We start from the raw sequence: 18,986 nt of genomic DNA, 5'->3' as shown, positions 1-18,986 counted from the left end.
AAAACGTATTTATTATAATTGAATTATATGCATTCAGTGTTTCATATAGCGTTGTTTCTAAAAGTGCAGTAGAAAATAATTATCATTTAAAAGATTTAGTACAAAAAAGTTTCGCTACTTTATTGTGTCATCATTTTGCGACTGCTGTTCTTGCGATCCAGGAAACGCAACTAACAGGTAAACAAACGCCGGTTTTATTCCTTTAAAAACAGATATATGACATACCTTTCTATTGTTTCTATTCATATAATGCTTATCTTGGTCTTACAATAGGCATGTAGTTTCTTTAAGCATCCGTGGAGCTCCGCGGTTAGTGCTAGCTTGCTATACAGAGGGTTTATAGTCATTTTAGGTTAAGCTGTCACTATTTGCTACTTATAAGTTTGCTTATTTCGTTGTGGAGGGATTAATTTCAGATCAGTTTATCTTTGCTAAGAGGAGAAGACGATGTCTGGAAGCTTTTACTTTGTCATGGTTGGTCATCATGACAATCCTGTGTTTGAGATGGAATTCCTGCCAGCTGGGAAGCCCGAATCAAAGGTAACCTCGCTTAATTTAATAACTCAATTACTGAGCTACAGCGCAGTATTTGTCTCTATTTGTGTATTTGACACACTTACATATTTCAAATAATCAAACAGGTTTCAATGTTAGACAAAGGTAATCTGAGTAAATTCAAAATGCAGTTTTTAAACGATTAATTTGTTTATTAAAGGGAAAAAAGAGAGTTAATCAAACCCACCTGGCCCTGTGTGGAAAAAATAATTGCTCCCCTTTTATTAAATCATGAAACAACTGTTCTTACTTACATCATACTTACAGGATGATCATCGTCACCTAAATCAGTTCATTGCACATGCAGCCCTGGATTTGGTGGATGAAAATATGTGGCTGTCCAACAATATGTACTTGAAAACTGTGGACAAATTCAACGAGTGGTTTGTTTCTGCATTTGTCACTGCAGGACATATCCTTTTGTTCTGTTTCATGTGATAATTATTTCCTGATGCTGTGAGTGTTGCCCGATGAAAACACATTTTTTCTTTGCTCAGCATTAATTAAGATATTACTGTTTTTAGACTGATAGCAAGCGAGCAAGCAATTTACTTATATAGCACCTTCAGACAACTCCCAGCTGAAAACAAAGTGCTGTACACTTATGAAAGGGGTAAGTTTGTTAAATAATCTAATTTCAGTGGTGTAGTTTATACACAGTATTTGTAATTGAAACAGCAAGCTGAATAACCAAAATCAAGCACAAGTTTTGAATCTTCTATTAATCTACATCTTAAAAAACATGTTCATTTTCATTTAAATCATTGAGATTTAAAGCTATGATCTAACATGTGATATAAAGATGGAAATGAGGGCCACCAGTGTGATTATTTTGGGACTTAGTGAGTTTGTTATCATTATTTCCGGACAGATTCAGTGTATGAGCATGTCTTTATTTTCTTTAACTATTTGCAACACATATAAGATTCATCATGCTGCACGACGTGCGACAAGAAGATGGAATCAAAAACTTTTTTAACGACGTCTATGATTTATACATCAAGGTAAGTCGTTATCCAGGTGATAAGAGTATCTTAGCATGATGTGACATTTGGTATATTTTGCTTTTAGCATTTAATCTTATCCTGATCTGTCTTTCAGTTTGCAATGAATCCATTCTATGAAATCAACGCGCCCATCCGCTCAACTGCTTTTGAGAGGAAAGTCCAGTTCCTTGGGAAGAAGCATCTCCTGAGTTAATCACTTCACACAAAAATTTCAAGTGTCTTTATGTTGTATATAGTTAATACAGTTGTTTCTGTTCTTCTTTAAAAATCTTCAATGTGTTCAGAACAAAAGTGGATTTGTATAAATAGTGTTTTGCTTTGTGGGTGTGTGTTTTGTTTTCTTAATAGAGTGGATGTGGCTGCTTTGTGTGACATTATGGCTTCAAATTTCATGTGCATTGCAAAAATATCCAGAAAGAAAATATCTATAAATTAGTGTTGCCTCACTGCAGAGCATAGTCAGTTACGTTCATAGGAAATATTAAATTGATTTGTCAGCTGGATTCCAGTCTACAAAACATGAATAACAGGCAATTTTCAGGGGGTTTATTCATCATTTGGCATGCCAGTAGTACAACTTTGAAAGAAGAAAAAATGACACTTAAACATATGGTTCACATTTTTAAATAACTATGGGGAGACTTTCAACTTGAAAATATATTTTAAAAATAAGTGCATTAATTAGCTAAATAATCCCATCAATGAAAAAATGTCACTACTCCATTATTTATTCTGCTTATAGTTAGATTCATCTATTTTTCCAATGATAAAAAGAGCTTACAAAATACAAAAGTTTCCAGAAACATAAATATTCCAAATGCCATGCATGTTAAATTTATTTTAATATTTCAGGGAATTAATTCATCCCTCATTGCTTTCAACACACAGCCATAATCTATCCACAATGCAGAATGTGCACAAACAAGACCTAAATGTGCATTAATAACAAGCTTCAATTTGTTAGTCATACAAAGTAGTTCCTCAGCTACCTCATAATTTTCAGAAATAAGTTTATTGGTAGATATGTTATTTCAATTCTGCAGTTATTTCATTACTATCGTGTCACCATTCTGCATTACAATATTAGGGAGTGGAGTGTAGAGACCCTACAGTAATTGCACTCTCCAGGTTGCACATATCTGAACAAATATTTAAAAAAAAATAATAGAATCATTTAACCTTTTGAAAAATACTCTAATTTATAACTATAAGTTGTCTTGGGTCAACACAAAATGTTTTTTTTCCCGTAAGCCTGACTTAATGGCCTTTGGCAGTGTTGAGTCAAGTGCTTTTAATTGTATTTGTAATGACACTAGCATTAATTTAGTGTTTTTTCATTTTTTTTCTCCCCCAAACAAACCCAACAGTTTGCATTATCAAACCATCAACAGTATAACAGTAGCGTAATTTGTTTAAATAAGATGTTACTACAGAACTGTACACCTACATCCTCATATAATGGGCCTAATAGTGAATTCGTGTTGGTGATAACTCCTGGGTGTTATGAACAGCAAGTGGCAGTGGAGCGAGGCTTTCTGTGAAGCTTGACTGTGTCCGTAGGGATGAGGTGGTCCGTTCTTTCATCCACTGCCAACACTCTACGCACTGCCTCCTCAAAGGCCACTGCTACATTGATGGCATCCTTGGCACTGGTCTCATAATAGGGGTAGTCACCATTCTCCTTGCACCACTGCTGCGCCTCCTCGGTAGACACCTGCCTCTCCGTCACATCCACTTTGTTGCCCAGTACTACGAACGGGAACTTCTCCGGCTCCTTGACATCCGCATAGTAGATGAACTCCTTCTTCCAGTTGCCCAAGTTCAGAAAACTCTGGTTATCATCAACACTGAAGGTGAGCAGGCAGCAATCAGAGCCACGATAGAAAGGAGTCCTCAGGCTGCGGAAGCGCTCCTGGCCAGCTGTGTCCCAGATCTGGAGGGTAACTTGGTGGCCATCTACCTCCAGGTCCTTGTTGAGGAACTCAACCCCGATGGTGTGGAAAAGGTGTGCATCAAACTTGTTGGTCACGTAGCGATTCATGATGGAACTCTTTCCTACACCACCGTCACCCAGCAGAATGACTTTCAACAAGGATGTCTTTGTTGTCATGGCTATTTACTCCCAAATCCACCACTTTTGAAATAGTTTACCTAGTAGAAAGAGGGAGTGTGTGATGGATACTGTTAGTATTTGTACACCACTATGAACTATGGTTCATTACACACAAAAAAAAGTTGCAGCAAGAAGAAGTGTGGCATTGAAAACATATTGTTCTCACCCTAGGTTGATTTTGAGCTCCTCCACTGGTCCGGATCATGTGCTGTTAAACCCCAGTCCCTGGTCACATGCTCATTTCTTTAATGTTGAAGAGTCAGGCCATTCAGGTAGCGTTCAGCTAGCTGTAATACAGAGATAAGAGCTCAGTTTTTCTGTTGGCCCAGGACAGCAGGTACACTACAATAACGTATTCTCTGCCACCAAACATACGATAACGTTACATTAAAATGCAAAAAAGGTATTCAAATTTAGCTTGTAGTTACATGGTACACAATACGAAACATATTTTAACGTGCTGTAACATAACAGAGTCACCAAGTTGGATCTACCGGCCAGTTAGCTAGTTAGCTGAGCTGGCTATCGTGAAGAAGGAAAACAAGATAACAGCTGGAGTTAGGTTAATGTAGGGTACCAGATCAGCTAGCCTGGTTTTCATGCAGATAAGAGTGCAAGTCACGTACCTCACAGTTAGATTCGGGCAGCTGTTGAATAAAAATAATAAGCCACCAGATAACTTAAATGCTCTTAATACATCTGTTTGGCAGCTCCTTCCCTTGGCGTGTCTGGAGGTAACGTCAGGGCTCTCCGTTTCCTGGTAAACTCTGGCGCTAACGTAGCTAGCTGCTAACAAGCTGGTAACGTCGGGTCATGTGATCTGGTCAGGAAGAAACAACCAACGAGCGCCGAGGTACGCTCTCAGGCCACCACTACTTATACAACATGTACATTAGTATTTTTTCACAGCGTACACATGACTCAGTTTTAATGTTCAAAATATCACAGACTTCAAAGGCATTCGTGTTTTTGCTTTATTTGAGTGAGATTAGTAAGCCGTAACATCGCTTTATTTTACGCTAGTTAACCGCAACATCTTTGCAGTAGTTAAGCTACACCAACAGAGGGCCACATGTAGCTGTCATCTGTTACCACACAATACTTCTACCCAGTTTGTAGAAACCTGCAGTAGATAATAGGTGTTTAGGGCTCTCGTTTCTTTATAGTTTACCAGGAAAATGTGCATTTTTTAAGGACACTGCACCCGCTGCTGGGATATGCCGGATTTTTGATAATAGTTCTTTGGGAATAACTTTGTTGGTGCAAAAATTATATTGTATGCTCGTTAATCTGTGTTAGCGTTGTCATTTTCATAGATTTAACTAAATATTTGGGAGTAGATGATGTGTTTTTGTAACTGATTAAAAATGGTCAGGTACAAGGACTGGACTAAAAATTTGTTTTAAAAAAGTAGCCAAAGTCTGAAGCAAACTGTAAAGAAATTAGTTGTAGCTCAAAACCTTTTGAACATTTGGTACTGTAAAATAATCATCATTATGGAATCTGTACATAGAAAAAAATAAATGATCGGGAGTTAGAAAAAAACATTTAATGTAATAACATGGTATAATAATACAGCAAATCGTACACAATTGTATGCACTGATAGTTTTTTTTAATTGTTTAAACTAAACAGCCTTCAAAAACGTTGATCATTTAAGATTGCAGATATAATTAACCTGACAATTCACATTACATATTGTGGACTATTAACTTTTCAACTATTAACTTCAGAAATGCACTGTTGCAAACATAACAAAGGTTTAAGCACAATACTGTTGGACCAGACTAACAAAGTTAGCATTTTCACCTTTTCCTGAGATCTGAGTTATCTGTACCATGAAAGATGATTTTGAAAATCACAAAAAACTATAGCAGGGTGCTTCTATGTAGCAGCTTTGTGATGACATGAATTTCTCTGCACTGAGTTTATGTATTGTTCCCTGTACTGTGTGTCTGCACTGAGGGAATAATGGGAAAAAATCCACAAGAAACACACCATAACATGGATAAATGTCAAGGCATATGTTCTTAAAAGACTGGATCCTCTTGACACGTTCCTGATGTCAGCACAACAGTGTCCAGCCCAATCTCACCTCCAAGACCTTTCCCACGCTGACCTTCAAAGATAACCTGAAACACAACCAACATACAGTCCTTTGTTAAGATTGTAGATCTGAGTAGTAAATTAGTAATGTGATGGCTGCCTTTTCAGAACATCAAAGGAATGTACTTTTTAGGCCAAGATCCCATCATAGCTAGCCACAAGTATTGAAGAAGACTTTAAATAATATGTTTTATAATGTGTGTGAATGACTTACAGACTCTGGGGCCTTCTCCTTCCAGGCCACTGTGAGAAACTCAGTCTGCCAGCCCTGCTCTCTGCTCTGACTCTGCTCCCATACTGGGTAAACATTGTTGTCCAGCAGTACCCTGAGCGTGCCCACATCAGGGCCAACCACACGGTAGTCAAAGGTAAGACAGAAGCTGCCGTACTGGGACCGGTCACCAAGAAGCAGTTTCAACCTGGCCACATCCTCTTGCTCCCCCACAAGCCCACTCAAAGCCATGTAGTACTCACCACCTGAGAAGGTTTGTAGCTGATGTAAGTTACAGTATCTGAATGCACAAAAATGAATACCTCTCCTTTGAAAAAGTAACATTCATCAGGTCGTTACCATTGTCATGGTATGCTACACTCCAGTCCATGTCATCAGACTTGTCTTGGATCCATTCACACGCCCCTTTGTCAAAGTTGCAATCCATGAAATACTCTAGAAAGTAAATGTCAGGAACACATTTTTAAATTAGCTGCATGAGTAGCGATTATACAACAATAACACATGTCTTAATATATGCTCAATCATCCAGGTAAGGAAATCCCAGAAAATTAATTCTGTTCATCTGGACGACTTTGGTCCTGAGACTGAAGAAGTCACTTGAATGAGTGACAAAACTTTTCTCTCAATGTGATGAACCGAATCTACTTTCTGGGAACAATGAAACATGAACACACTTTTTGATTACCTTCTTGACCTGGCGCTATGTGGATCTCTTTGACTTCTGTGGCTGGTCCGAACACTGACTCAAAGTCCTCTGATACTGTGTTTAGAGATTAAATGAAAAAAAAAATGGAGTGAATTCATCTTAATATACACCCGTATTTAAGCTTTCAGCTATTAGGCATGCCAAAGTTAAACTGTTATTCATTGGTTCAAAAGTTTTGCTCTAAATCCTAACTTCATTAAGATTATACCTTTCAACTTTAGCTGATCGCATGATTTCCTGATGGATTTTGTATTAGACTGCAACTGGACTAAGATAATGAGTGCAAAAACCGACACAACTCTGATACTACTCTTAAAAAATATGCAATGGAAAGAACTTAATGCATAAATAATACAGCAAAGAGATTTTTCAAGATGACAGGTAGAAAGGGGTTTTTAACCAACAGGTAAAGACCTGCCCTGCTGTCACTCATACCATAAAATGGAGCTACAACTTTAGCATATATCCCCTCCAAGCAATTTAAAGCTCTAGCAGCAAATCACCCCCATGAAATGCAGCCACAGACAGTCTGATGAGTGACAGCTGAGATTATTGAAGCTGCTCAGTCAGAGTAGGCCTGTTTTAGAGAAGTCTAGAGTGCTGATGACAGACCTTCCTACAAGGAGTCAAGTCTGTTTGCACAACAGCTGTTTTGGGGAAAACATAATAAAAGGTTTAGGGGCTTTGTAAATTCCCATCCCGCCTCCCCCTCCACCTGAGGGATGGGGAAGCAGGCCCAGGATGAGTTGTATCCTTGGGCTCTCACATGCCAGCAGACTAACATTCCTCCCTGGAGGTGATGGATGTCTTGGGGCCTGTCTCCTCTTGCTCTCTGAGTTCTTACACAGCCTCTGATCTTTCCATAAAATTCAAGATTATCAGTGAAAGACAACATCATTTATGGGGTTTTGAAAGTTTTAAACGTAAGCTGGTAAGTCTTGATTTTACAGTGCTGGGTTATTATTGGGAACTGACATTCAGTCTGTTGTGACCAATAGTTTAATATAGCAGAGTAAGTAAGAATTCAAGGATTTTGAGAAAAAAAATCAGGTTGACATTTTATTTTATTTATACCAGTATAATCATCATAGTGTCGTTGATCCTTTATAGAATAAGTCAGTGAGACTGGGATAACTCTGGGCTTGAGGTTAACAGCAGATCTGAAGCAACACCCCCTTTTCTTCTTTGGTCAAGGCCTTAATCCAGAGCTGCCCTTTCAGACAGTTATTTCAGCTGAAAATCCATAATTACATTCAGATGTCATGTAAACATGAGAGGACAGTCTCTTTTGAATCACACTGAGTTTGTTTAGTCTGTTTATGGTTACTACTTACTTTGCAGACCACCCAGAATAGTGGAACTCATTTATCATAATGCTGCCAAACAATATGCCCCTTACTGAAAACGTCTCCTCTTGGATTGAGCTGGTTGTCTTCCTCTTCCACCTCTTCCTCTTCTTCCTCAGGAAATCCCTCCTCTTGCGTTCCTTTAGTCGTAGTGCCAGCATAGACCTCCCTGTCATAGTCAAAAGGTTGCAGGGGGATGTTGGGAGGTGGCGTTGCGACTGGTTCGAGGATTACATTTTTGATGTCCTCGTCGGTCAGTTTACCTCCCAGAATCCTAGGCTTCACCTGGGAGTCTGGGATGGCTGCAGGCAGGAAGAGGAATCAGAATAGACATATGGCTCTGCAATCATGACTGACAAACATAGTATTTGACTTCAGATGTCTTTCTTGTTTGTCATGTATTTTGCAGATGCAGTTCTTATTTATTATTTCCCTGCGGTGACTTACCAGGCCATTGATAAAATGCTTTCCACAGGAGCAGAGCTATAACAAATTAACATGCTAAGACAACAGATTCTCCTACTGCATGCAGATAAGACATAAGCGGGCACGGCTTAAATTAGTTTCTTAAATGCTCAAGCAATTTATTGTATAAGGCCATGCTGAGGATTTGAGGGCTCAGACTGCGGGTGCTATGGACATACATTTTCAGCCATGAGTAGGGGAGAGAGGTGGGGGAGGTGCTTTTATATATAGACAAGAGGAAGGGATGAGTGAATGGGGTTGCAGGGCAGGGAGTGAATAGCAGAAGCAGTCTTGGATTCCATACAATCTCACCATTCAGGGAATCATCTGCACTGCCTTTTTCTCCATCCCACGAACTCTGATAAAACGGCTTAACTACAGAAAATAAAGGCATTTTCATTTACGCAGAAAGCCCTGACCTCTTTTTTTGTTATTTGGCTGCATGAGACTTCACCTGTTATTATCTGGGTCTGGTTCAAAGAGTACAGCACTATCTTTATTTCTCCTTTTTCAGTTGGCTGGCTACAATGCAGTGTCGTATTTACACAGGTGTGTTTTCAATCTGTGCCTCTCTGGTGTTAACATCTGTGAAGAGGAGGGGAGTCTGAAAGCAGGAAACTAGCCTTGGCAGGACTGCTGTTTGCAGATGTTTAAAGAGTCCAAATGAAATATGTGGCTGTAAAACTTCTCCTGACCTATCTGACTGATTACCCTCGTCTGTTTTTGAAATCAAGCGTGAATGCCTTAATTTGGCAAATCTCAGTAGAAATGAAAGGCTTTGCTAAAATTATTTTATTCGTAATTCTCTGCAGCAAATTTCGGATCTCACCAGAGCATTCAAAGCCATTGCCTCTGAAGCCAGACTTGCACCTGCACCTGTAGGATCCTTGAGTGTTCACACAGACAGCGTGGTGGCTGCACTTGTGGGTGCCGGCTGCACACTCATCAAGGTCTGGAATTGGAAGAAGCCTATTTGTACCTTTAGGAATCGAAGTGAGGAGATGCCCCCCCTTAATAATCATGTATACCTTACCTACACAGTCATATTTGCCGTTGACATATTTCAGATCGTAGCCTTCCTGGCACTTGCAGTAGTAGCTGCCAAAGGTGTTCACACATTGTCTGTTGTATGGGCAGAGGTTCTTCCCAGTTACACACTCATCAATATCTAAAGGGAAACAAAGCAGGAGAAAAAATAAAGAGCCCATGTTTTTTATAATTATCAAGAGTTCTGTAGTATTGTGAAAAAACTAAGTACACCCTTACCGATTCCATAAAAATCAAGAGGGTAACTAGCAGCCAAGTGCTGCTAATCAAATGCACTTAATTAATTGTTTATCACTAAATGTGACCACTGATATAAAAGCAGATGGTTTAGCAGTTTGCTGGTCTGGACCATTCAGGTGTGTGTTAACAGAATGCCCCTGTTTTTCTAAGAGTGGATGTTCAAGCAAATTTACCCCAAGATCAGATGGTGCAATTGTAGGAGAAACTGCAAAAAACCCAAGAGCTACAGGTCTCACTGAGCATGTTAAATGTTAAAGTTCATAACATTAAAATTAGAAAAAGACTGAATAGATATGGCTTGTTTGGGATGGCTGCCAAGAAAAAACACCTTCTCTCTAAAAAGAACATGGCAGCACATTTTAGGTTTAAAACAAACCACAAGACATCTGAATAATCTTATTTGGACAGATCAGACAAAAGTGAACATAATTGGTTATAATGCATAGTGCCATTTTTGGTGAAACCTAACCATAGCATATAAGCACAAAGACCCCATACCAACTGTTAAGCACAATGGTGGTGGGGTGATGATTTGGGATTTGACCTGGGCAACATGCAGTCATTGAGTTGACCATGAACTCCACTGGATACCAAAGTATTCTAGAGTCAAAGGTGAGGGCATCTGCGGACAGCTAAAGGTTGGCTAAAACTGGGTCGTGCAATGGGACAGTGATCCTTAGCACAGCAGCAAATCTACAACAGAACGGCTGAAACAGAAAAGAATCAAGGTGTTGCAATGGCCCATTTAAAGTCAATCTACATGAAATTTTGAATGATCTTAAGAGATCTGTGCAAAAACAGAAGCAACATTGCAAAGAAGAGTAGCAAATTTCTCCACAATGATGTGAGAGATTGCTAAAATCATACAAAAAAATGTAATATTATTTCTGCTAAAGGTGGCTCTACAAGCCACTGAATAACGGGACATACCTAGTTTTTCAAAGCTGCATAGAATCCTTCGAAAACCTTTTCACATGCAGTCATATCCAGTACTTTCTGGTCAATAACACTTCCTCTTGTCAGGGGTGTGTTACCAGTTATTTCTATAGATTTAGTTACTGTTTTTTTTTTTTTTTAATTTCATGTTCAGCCATGGGGCTTTATCATTTTGATACTCATAAAAAGGAACTCTCAATGCCTTGTAGCATTGCTGAATTGTGTTTGATTAGGAACTCAGCAAGCAGCTCAGCAGCGGTCTGTGGTAAATAAGCATATAATTATTAACAACTCAACATAAAAGGACATATGCACAAGAAGGTTTTTATTTTAAATTGTAATAGTAATTAATGTAAAACCTCATTCCCCAAAATTTAGGCGAGTGTGCAAAATTTAACTAAAAGCAAAATGTTTTAAATTTGATATGTTTAATCAAATATAGTGCATAAACTTTCAGTCAAAACATTTTGCAAATTATTTGCAATTCCATTCTGCTTTTGCTTACATTTGATAAACTATTGTCTTTTACTGCTCTGGCTTAAAATGTTTCTACTATATTTGTGGTTAGCAACTGAAAGTGTGGACCTAAAGCCAGTTGGGGTCTATAAAGTCTATGAAATGTCACATTGAATACAATCGGGATAAATGTGTCTCATCAGAATTAATTTTTTGTACAGTACATGTGGTGAAAATAGAATTTGGCTGCTTTTTGGAAGAAAAGTATGTTTTTGTTGTAAATCTGTTTCTGAATGTGTTGCATTCGTGGCAGTCATGAAATTTAATGCTGCTGAACTTGTATATGACCTCCCCTGTGTGATCATGACAGACTGGTGCAGCCACAGCTCAAGCAGTTTTGTTGGAAGAAATATAACTAAATTGCATTCAGTTGATTTACAAGCAAAACATGCCAAAACCATGTAATATAATCCTCACACAATGTTTCCAGCATGCAGTTACCTTCAATCTGTGTGACATAGAAAGAGTCTCTGTGTTTCTTAGTTCATATAAAGGCTGTTGCTGTTGCCCCATATAACACATTGTTTGCATAAGACTAACTTCTTAAAACATTAATTTTTCTGCATGTATGATCTGTTACCGCTCACCTACACAAGTTCTTCCATCCTGCCCCAGTTGCAGCCCTGCAGATGGGCAGAGGCAATGAATCTCTCCTTGTACTTCCTCACAGCCATACTGACAGTGAGCAAGTGCACAGGTCCTGGAATCTACATGTCCAAACACAAATAACACAAATTATCAGATATGCATCCTGGTTCTAAAGTTAGTGTTGCTCCCACAGCTGTTCTCTGTGTTTCCACTCAGTGTATGTATCCACACTGGGACTCACTGGCACAGGATCCGTCGGCCATTAAGGTGTATCCGTTGAGACAGTAGCATTTGTAACTCCCATAGGTGTTCATGCAGCGATGCTCACATGGACGAGGTTTCAGGCCGCACTCATTCAGGTCTAAGAATAAGAATGATCCTTACTTTTTGTATTCATTCAATTGAGCAGATAAAAATGTTCTTTCTGGAAAAGTGAATCCATCTATAAATTAGTCTGTGTACCCGGTTTGCTTTCCAGACATTATTTAATGACCTCAAATACCCACCTTGATTACATGTCTTTCCGGAGTATCCTGGAAAACACTTGCATTTGTTGGGGCCAACGCACTCTCCGTGCTTGCACCCGTGCTCACACTGGGCTGGTAAAACATTTAAGATGAAGAAAATACCACCAGAAATATCAGTGGTGGAAAATGATGGATTGCAGTCAAAACCACAAATTTCTATTATACAGGCAAGGTTTTTAAATCTAGAATGTAATTTCCTCCACGTTTTTGGGGGTTAGAAAAATATCCTTCATGAAAAGACTAACAATAGTCAGAATACAGTTTTTTGGCAGTAAAGCTCGTCCTCTCTAACTTTTTGTTTATTGAGAAAGCTTTTCGTGTTAGTTTAAATGTCTCAGCCTGCTTGCTTTTTAAGTGCCTTAATGATTTTTATCTTGCTGATTATAAACTGGCCTTTGAATGCATAGTATTCTTACCCTCACACTGCCCTTTACTGTTTTTCTTCCAGCCATAGCAACACTCCAGTCTCCTACCATAGCGACACACACCTGGTTGGTTTCCAGTAAGGACTTGCCTGTAGTGCCTTTGCAGAGGAAGAAGAGGAGTCAAAGGTAAGATATATATATATGTATTATTTACAACCCACCCTGGTGAGTGCACAGAACATCCAAGAGCAAATTAAGCCTTTAAACAAAATCTCATGTCAGAAAGCAAAAAAAATAAAATGAAAAATAAAACCCCCACTGATTATAAATTTAGGTTATTATAGAATCATGTTTAATTAGGCCCACACACACTAACTGAGATGTCTCAATTGCAGGCATTCTGGCATCCACTTTTAATTATGGTCCAAACAACAAGCAACCTAAATAAAGTGTCTCCTCACAAGGCTTGCTTAGCACTAGAAGCTGGGCTCCCCATGGTGCAACAGCCAGCTGACAGGATGTAGGCTACAGATGGAGAAAAACATACTAATCAGACACTGGCACCCTCACACTATATTTCCTCCTTTTAAAAATCGGCTTTGATCTTTGTCTTGTTTCTGGAGGCTGATGCATATCAACTGGAAGCTTATTCTGACCTGTGGTTAAAGAGTCAGCGGTGCGCTCAAAATAACCTGCGGTACATATAGATTACATTGCATGTGTACATTTTAACTTGTAAATTCAATTAACATTTTTACCATAACTTAGTTGAGCAAGTGATTCCAAAAATAGCAGAATCTTGCATTCAAATCTGACTGCACCTTTCAGCATCGTTAGCTTTGCTTTTAGGCTGAGAGCCAAACACTAAAATCCCAGGCAGGACAGGAGGAATCCGTGTCTTTATAGAAATCAACCAGAATAGCCCACAGGAGACGGTCTCCTAAGAGAGACAGGTGCTCTTCAGTTATTAACAGTTGCTGTGCCATATTTAGAAGTTGCACTCTCTTAGTCTTCTGTTAGCAGGGGCAATGTTGTGTGTGCATATTTTCAAAATAACAGTTTCCCCTGTTAAAAGTTTATGCATATTTACACTGCAAAACAGAGGGCTTTGTGTTATTCCTTAAGCCCCACTTAAAATAACAGTGTGTGGAGAAACTAACATTTCAAGTGTTAGAGATTCCACCTTTTTTAAGAGAAAGCGGGTTGAATTGTATATTATCTGATACTATAATTAACATTGCTGTGTTATTTTTGGCATTCAGACTTCCTGAAATGTGATTGGAATTCTTTGGTACGTAAACATCTGTCTGACATCCTACTTGAACTTATTTTTGACTCTTGACTTAGCAAAGTTTTCACCTGCTGCAGGTTTTTCAGAGCAGAAGCACACCATACAACATCACACGCTCTGTTGCTTGACTTGATTGACTTACCTATAGGCGTCTGTGCTACCAGCAGTGATGTGGAGCAGGAGAAAAAGAGCACCGACCAAAGTAAGTGGCTGCATGTCTGTCACAGTGAGCAGCCGTAATGCCTTGTTTCCCACGGGGCTGACTTTGGTTGCTCTGCGTTCTGACTATTCCTCCCAGGGGATTACGCTCATTAAATTGCCTAGACAGAAACAAGTCTCAGTTTTTCACAAGGCACACCGGAATTCATGTATTTCCAGAGCACAAAGTCAAAATCTCCTCTAGGGAAAAAATATCTCTGTCATACTCTTTTCAATGCTGTTGCTACACTCTGTGCTCCATGATTTGCTTCTCTTTCTTCTACACTGAAATTCCAGAGGTTGGCTGTCACTGTGAAATGACACTGGACTGAGACGGATGAGGTGGTGACTTCTGGAGGTAGGAGTGGGTTTGTAAGGGGGGTGGGGAAAATGTTAAGGGGTAATCCTTTCTTTACTCAAACTGCAGAAGCTCAAATGAAAAAAAAAGAAAATCAAATGAACTTTATTTTTCTTTTCCTTGATGAATTTTACATGCATTAGCTGCTTTTTATGATTCTGTTTTATTTAATAATCAGCTGTATCAAATAACTGTCAAACTCAGACATGCACAGGCTTGTCCTTAGCAACTCTGTACCCTTTGGTGTCTTGCTCTCAGGTAGCACATAAAGCTTTGCTCTCTCACACACGTTTATTTCAAGTTCAGCCATAAAAGTGTTTAATGAGTTTGCACACTCTCAGGGCAGGCTCTAACATCTGGTCCTGCTCGTCTGCTTGCTTGGAAATGAAAAGGTCTTGTTCCTTTTGGAGCTTCAGGCTTTAGTTTACATTTGTTGTTGAAATTCATTTGAGGGGGTTTGTTTTTCTTGTAAATCAAAATCAGTTTTATTTACACTTTAGATTTTTGCTCAGAGTCACATCGGGGAAAGAGGTTTAACATGATTTGAAAATTGCAATGGAAATAGCTTTCAGATGAGAAGGAAGTGTGCAGTTAAATACTGTGGTCGAACAATAGAAGCCTGTGATTATTTTTCCAGACATTTGGTACTCATGTCAGGAGGGAGAAACGTTTCAACCTACTAAATAGATGTTGTAGCTCGTTTAGCTTGCATAGAGAGAAGGGTAAAATAAATTCAGTCTGGACTCTCCAATTGTTGCATAGATTTATTGTGAAAATAATAAACATTCGAGGTAAGCGTGGCTGTTTGACATAGACATATCTATGTTAAACAACAATCCATTACAGAGTGGAGGATACGCAAGATTAACTAGAGGCCAAGTAGCAATTCTGGATAGGAAGCAGTACAGTTTTTCATACATCTTCTTCATCATTCCTCATCATTTGTCATTCTTCTTCTTCAACAGTCTTCTTCTTTATTGCTGTATAGGAAAAAAAGGCTTGAAATTTGGCACACTGATGGCGTGCCCTGATTGTGATCAATTCCACAAAGTTCAGTCCAAGTATGATGAATAAGCTTGATGGATGCCTTCCTTAAGAAGATGAAATTAAAAATGCATTTAGGTGAAAATCTCAAAAGATTTTGTTTTTAAGTGAAAGGGTTTCCTTTAGGCAAAACACTGGATGATCAGTTACAATCTGTAACTGACTGCTTAGAGTAGAAGACCTGGCAGTTTGCTCCAATGGATACAGTAGTTAATCATTAGACCTTGTCCAATAACACGCACTCTCTCACACACACTGCCTTTCATTTCTAGTGTGAAATGTGACTCTAAATGTGACTCATATGTCAGGCATGTAGGTCATGCATGCTATACAGGACATTAGTGCTATTTCCTTGGTGCTGTTCTGTTGACTCTGTGTTGAATTCGATAAAGCCGGCATTTCCGTGACAACAGCGCCCTCACCTGTCTTGGCAAAAACTCTGGGGTTTAGCCACCAAATGAATCTAGTGTGAGGTTAGGGTCTGAAATTTTAAACACTTCTCTGAAAAGCTGTATGTGAATATATTTATCATGAAAAACACAGGAGAGAGAGAAAAAACAAAAACACATAAAACGCTTCATTTGTGTTCGGTAAATAAAACACACCACGCTGTTACATGATAACAGCGCATTTATGCAATTGAAATTATACTAAACTACTCTAAGGCCTGCAAACACTGGCTATTTTTTTTTTCCTTTTTTAAAAAAATTACAAGTATAGCCAATATTATTTATAGGATATAAAACTGAAACCTTACTTCAGGTAAACAGGTTTTACCAGAAGGTGGAGCCAGTTACTAATATAAAGAAGCAGGAACTGAAAAAAAGATGACAAGTTCCTATGTCCACTGTTGTAATCACGGAGTTAAAATGCATAATCTGTGTTGCTTTGTTTTTTAACCATTACCTAAATGGTTAACACATGGACAAGGTCTCTGTTTATATATGATTTGGAATGAAGTAAGATGCATTATACAAAGCTAAGACAGTTAAAAAAAAGGGACAGTTATCGGTTGATCAGGAGTTTCCTCTTTCTTTCTTACTAATAACAGGACCATCTTTGCAGCATGTCATTAATTTTATCATTTCAAATGCACGTGTTAGATCATGCACAGAAAATAAAGACCGGAATTATTTTTACATATTGTCTTTGTTTATGTGTTTATCTCTTAGTGTTTTAAAAGTGGTTCTGTAATCTTGCTGCATGCAATGCAGAACCTTGTTTCAGCATCGGTGATTTTCAGGAAGTGCACCTCCCCACTTCCTAAAAACCTCTCAGGCCAGCACTCCCCTCTCATTAGAAGTTTTTAGTGCTGTTAGTACAGGGCATAACAAACCCCTGTTGGACCCTCTGCCTGTAAGATACATGCCACTTTTAGAGAAAATCAGCTGCTTCTATGTGGACACACACTTTTCATCCAGTGAGTCCCTCACTGTGGGCTATGGTGCAATAAGCACGGCCTTTACTATAAAAGGAGAGACAAGGCTGTTGAAGAGTTATTTTGAAAGTGATGTGTGTACACAACCACATCCTGCCTTGAGTGGAAGATGCCATGAGCAATGAATGCACTGCAGACAATACTAACTGCTGTAGAAATGGGCCACTGCCACAGTGCTAATGTAGTCTAGCGTTTGAGGTAATACATCTTTGAGCACTGTTGTCCAGATTTGACCGGAGTCTATATATGAGTCATGTTTAAAAACAGACATTTGCTTCCTTTTAAAATAGCTTAATTAGCTGCTTACTTTATAGTGTGGTCTCTCTAAAACTCATCAAATCTGATAACTTGTGAAGTTCTGCCACGGTTCAGGAAGGGAACTGTTACTTCCCCTGCAGTAAACGAAGCGATCTTGAGAAATCATTTTGACAGGCTGTATAGAGTTCTGATTAGAGAACCTATTATTCGCAGGGCTAGTGTGCTAAATTTGAAAGTTAATACTGAGCTTGTGCATAAAGTATCACCTTGCATGAGTAGAAACCTAATACAGCAAATCTAGGAGGCATTACCGATGGTCACATTCCACCTAGTAGCTTAAGAAACTCAAACATTTATTCAAAGAAACTTCCACCTCTGATGTTTTGTTGCTGCAGCTGTAATTTAATGGCACTGTTTGTTTTGCGACCTGACAAATCTCCTTTCACTTGCAGACAGAAGATCTTAGGTGCAGGTGCTCCCCCTAAAATGATGGCTGCATATAGAATAAACAATGAACTGATGTTAAGTGAGGTTGAACCCAGTACAACTAGACAGACAGACCCTGGGGAATTCAAGCTGTCTGGGAGACACTTTCACTCATGCACCTCAATTTGATTAGCATGATGAGGTAAATGCAAGTATTGACCTCAGCTGGACACCTCCTGTTCTCCTTTTAGCGATAATGCAGGAGCAGACGCAGCTGTGCCATGCTCTCAGGCTGGCTTGATGGGGTAGCACCAGATGTCTCGAGAGGGTCAGTGTGTGCGACTTACCATAATTTATTAATGGGCTTGCCTGTCCAGAGACATTACAGTGGAATAGTAAGTCTGCCACAGTCTTTTGCAGACCTGATGGATGTGCTTTGCATATTGCCAGACATGTAGGAAATTCATTTCTCAGTGTTTCTCACTCCTTGGCAGATGCTGACTCCACATACAACATTAGAATGAAAACTGTATGTACCTGTACTGTGCCTGCAGAAGCTGCATTATGTTCTTTTGAGTCGTTCTTCAAAATCTGTGTTTACTTAATGGGGAACTTTCCTCTTGCACTTCCTGCCATGTGACTATATTTTAACACATATCTGTTTTAAACTGCCCTTTCTAACCTTCTATAATGATAATTCGATACTTTAAAAGAACTCAGGCATTTGCTGTGTTTATTTATTTATTTTTTGTGATACTCCTGACAACAGATTTTTCTAAGCAAAAATCCCCAAACATTACTCCTTTGATAAAACTAGGTCATACTTGCTATGTTTTCTCTTTGTAATACGAGACATATGGAGTCAAAGGCACATGTTAACATGATAGTAAAACCTCTTGTCAAGATAATACGGATTTGTACTATATCCACTTTTTGCATTATTCTTTGAAGCTAGTAGGAAGTTAATTTACTGTTAAATCATTTGACCCTAAAGGTCAGAGTGTAAAGCTCTCCTTTATTCCTTTTAACTGTGGAGGTTTGTGCGGGATATAATTACACAACTATGTACCCTAGGAAGACAACTGCCTCACCGTAGTTTAGTGATTATGTAAACTGCATGCCTAACATGATAGGACATGCTGCAGTATCACTTTTACCTCCTACTATGTCTTTGTACAAAAGCTGTAATGTTCCTGCACTATGGTAGGGCTTAACGGACAC

The 18,986-nt window shown here is 38.9% G+C and overlaps 3 protein-coding genes and 1 long non-coding RNA gene across 8 annotated transcripts; 2 read left to right on the top strand and 2 right to left on the bottom strand.

Moving 5' to 3' along the window:
* The first annotated feature begins 58 nt into the window (after positions 1–58).
* Positions 59–1,885, top strand: trappc2 (trafficking protein particle complex 2). Of its 2 annotated transcripts, none has more exons than XM_031738580.2 (5): positions 59–177; positions 404–540; positions 823–967; positions 1,474–1,559; positions 1,657–1,885. In XM_031738580.2, exons 2-5 carry the CDS (start codon positions 448–450, stop codon positions 1,753–1,755), a joined length of 423 nt encoding a protein of 140 aa, XP_031594440.1. In that variant the 5' UTR covers positions 59–177; positions 404–447; the 3' UTR covers positions 1,756–1,885. The 2 variants fall into 2 exon arrangements, with proteins under 2 accessions (XP_031594440.1, XP_039456339.1); XM_039600405.1 differs by having other exon boundaries at positions 146–177; positions 437–540.
* A 208-nt stretch (positions 1,886–2,093) lies between these two features.
* On the bottom strand, positions 2,094–4,467 carry rab9a (RAB9A, member RAS oncogene family). The gene is made up of 3 exons (XM_031738578.2): positions 4,302–4,467; positions 3,842–3,962; positions 2,094–3,713 (listed from the first exon to the last, which is right to left on the bottom strand). Exon 3 carries the CDS (start codon positions 3,670–3,672, stop codon positions 3,064–3,066), a length of 609 nt encoding a protein of 202 aa, XP_031594438.1. The 5' UTR covers positions 3,673–3,713; positions 3,842–3,962; positions 4,302–4,467; the 3' UTR covers positions 2,094–3,063.
* A 721-nt stretch (positions 4,468–5,188) lies between these two features.
* On the bottom strand, positions 5,189–14,588 carry egfl6 (EGF-like-domain, multiple 6). Of its 4 annotated transcripts, XM_039600403.1 has the most exons (14): positions 14,469–14,588; positions 14,186–14,363; positions 12,804–12,910; positions 12,367–12,459; positions 12,102–12,221; positions 11,860–11,979; positions 9,567–9,701; positions 9,363–9,485; positions 8,846–8,908; positions 8,122–8,370; positions 6,702–6,776; positions 6,353–6,448; positions 5,996–6,258; positions 5,189–5,807 (listed from the first exon to the last, which is right to left on the bottom strand). In XM_039600403.1, exons 2-14 carry the CDS (start codon positions 14,257–14,259, stop codon positions 5,706–5,708), a joined length of 1,620 nt encoding a protein of 539 aa, XP_039456337.1. In that variant the 5' UTR covers positions 14,260–14,363; positions 14,469–14,588; the 3' UTR covers positions 5,189–5,705. The 4 variants fall into 4 exon arrangements, with proteins under 4 accessions (XP_039456337.1, XP_039456336.1, XP_031594449.1 ...); XM_039600402.1 differs by having other exon boundaries at positions 14,186–14,557; XM_031738589.2 differs by lacking the exon at positions 8,846–8,908 and having other exon boundaries at positions 14,186–14,557.
* Positions 6,145–14,602, top strand: LOC120433690. Its single transcript, XR_005608699.1, has 4 exons — positions 6,145–6,266; positions 12,836–12,938; positions 14,121–14,245; positions 14,539–14,602. It is a non-coding gene; the product is annotated as an uncharacterized LOC120433690 (long non-coding RNA).
* Positions 14,603–18,986: the final 4,384 nt, after the last annotated feature.

Source organism: Oreochromis aureus, linkage group 16 (genome assembly GCF_013358895.1).
Source record: "Oreochromis aureus strain Israel breed Guangdong linkage group 16, ZZ_aureus, whole genome shotgun sequence".
NCBI lineage: Eukaryota > Metazoa > Chordata > Actinopteri > Cichliformes > Cichlidae > Oreochromis > Oreochromis aureus.
The sequence above is the reverse complement of the archived record's forward strand: the minus strand, read 5'-3'. Positions and strand labels throughout refer to the sequence as shown.

What these genes read in the sequence shown, in the direction of transcription:
- trappc2 (XM_031738580.2), top strand. Translation starts at nt 448, where the DNA reads ATGTCTGGAAGCTTTTACTTTGTCATGGTTGGTCATCATGACAATCCT. An exon ending in CTGGGAAGCCCGAATCAAAG is followed by an intron (nt 541 to 822) that starts GTAACCTCGCTT and finishes TCATACTTACAG; the next exon opens with GATGATCATCGTCACCTAAA. An exon ending in TGCATTTGTCACTGCAGGAC is followed by an intron (nt 968 to 1,473) that starts ATATCCTTTTGT and finishes TATTTGCAACAC; the next exon opens with ATATAAGATTCATCATGCTG.
- rab9a (XM_031738578.2), bottom strand. Translation starts at nt 3,672, where the DNA reads ATGACAACAAAGACATCCTTGTTGAAAGTCATTCTGCTGGGTGACGGT.
- egfl6 (XM_039600403.1), bottom strand. Translation starts at nt 14,259, where the DNA reads ATGCAGCCACTTACTTTGGTCGGTGCTCTTTTTCTCCTGCTCCACATC. An exon ending in CAATGGCTTTGAATGCTCTG is followed by an intron (nt 8,909 to 9,362) that starts GTGAGATCCGAA and finishes TATTTTCTGTAG; the next exon opens with TTAAGCCGTTTTATCAGAGT. An exon ending in CATAGCGCCAGGTCAAGAAG is followed by an intron (nt 6,449 to 6,701) that starts GTAATCAAAAAG and finishes TTTACTTTCTAG; the next exon opens with AGTATTTCATGGATTGCAAC.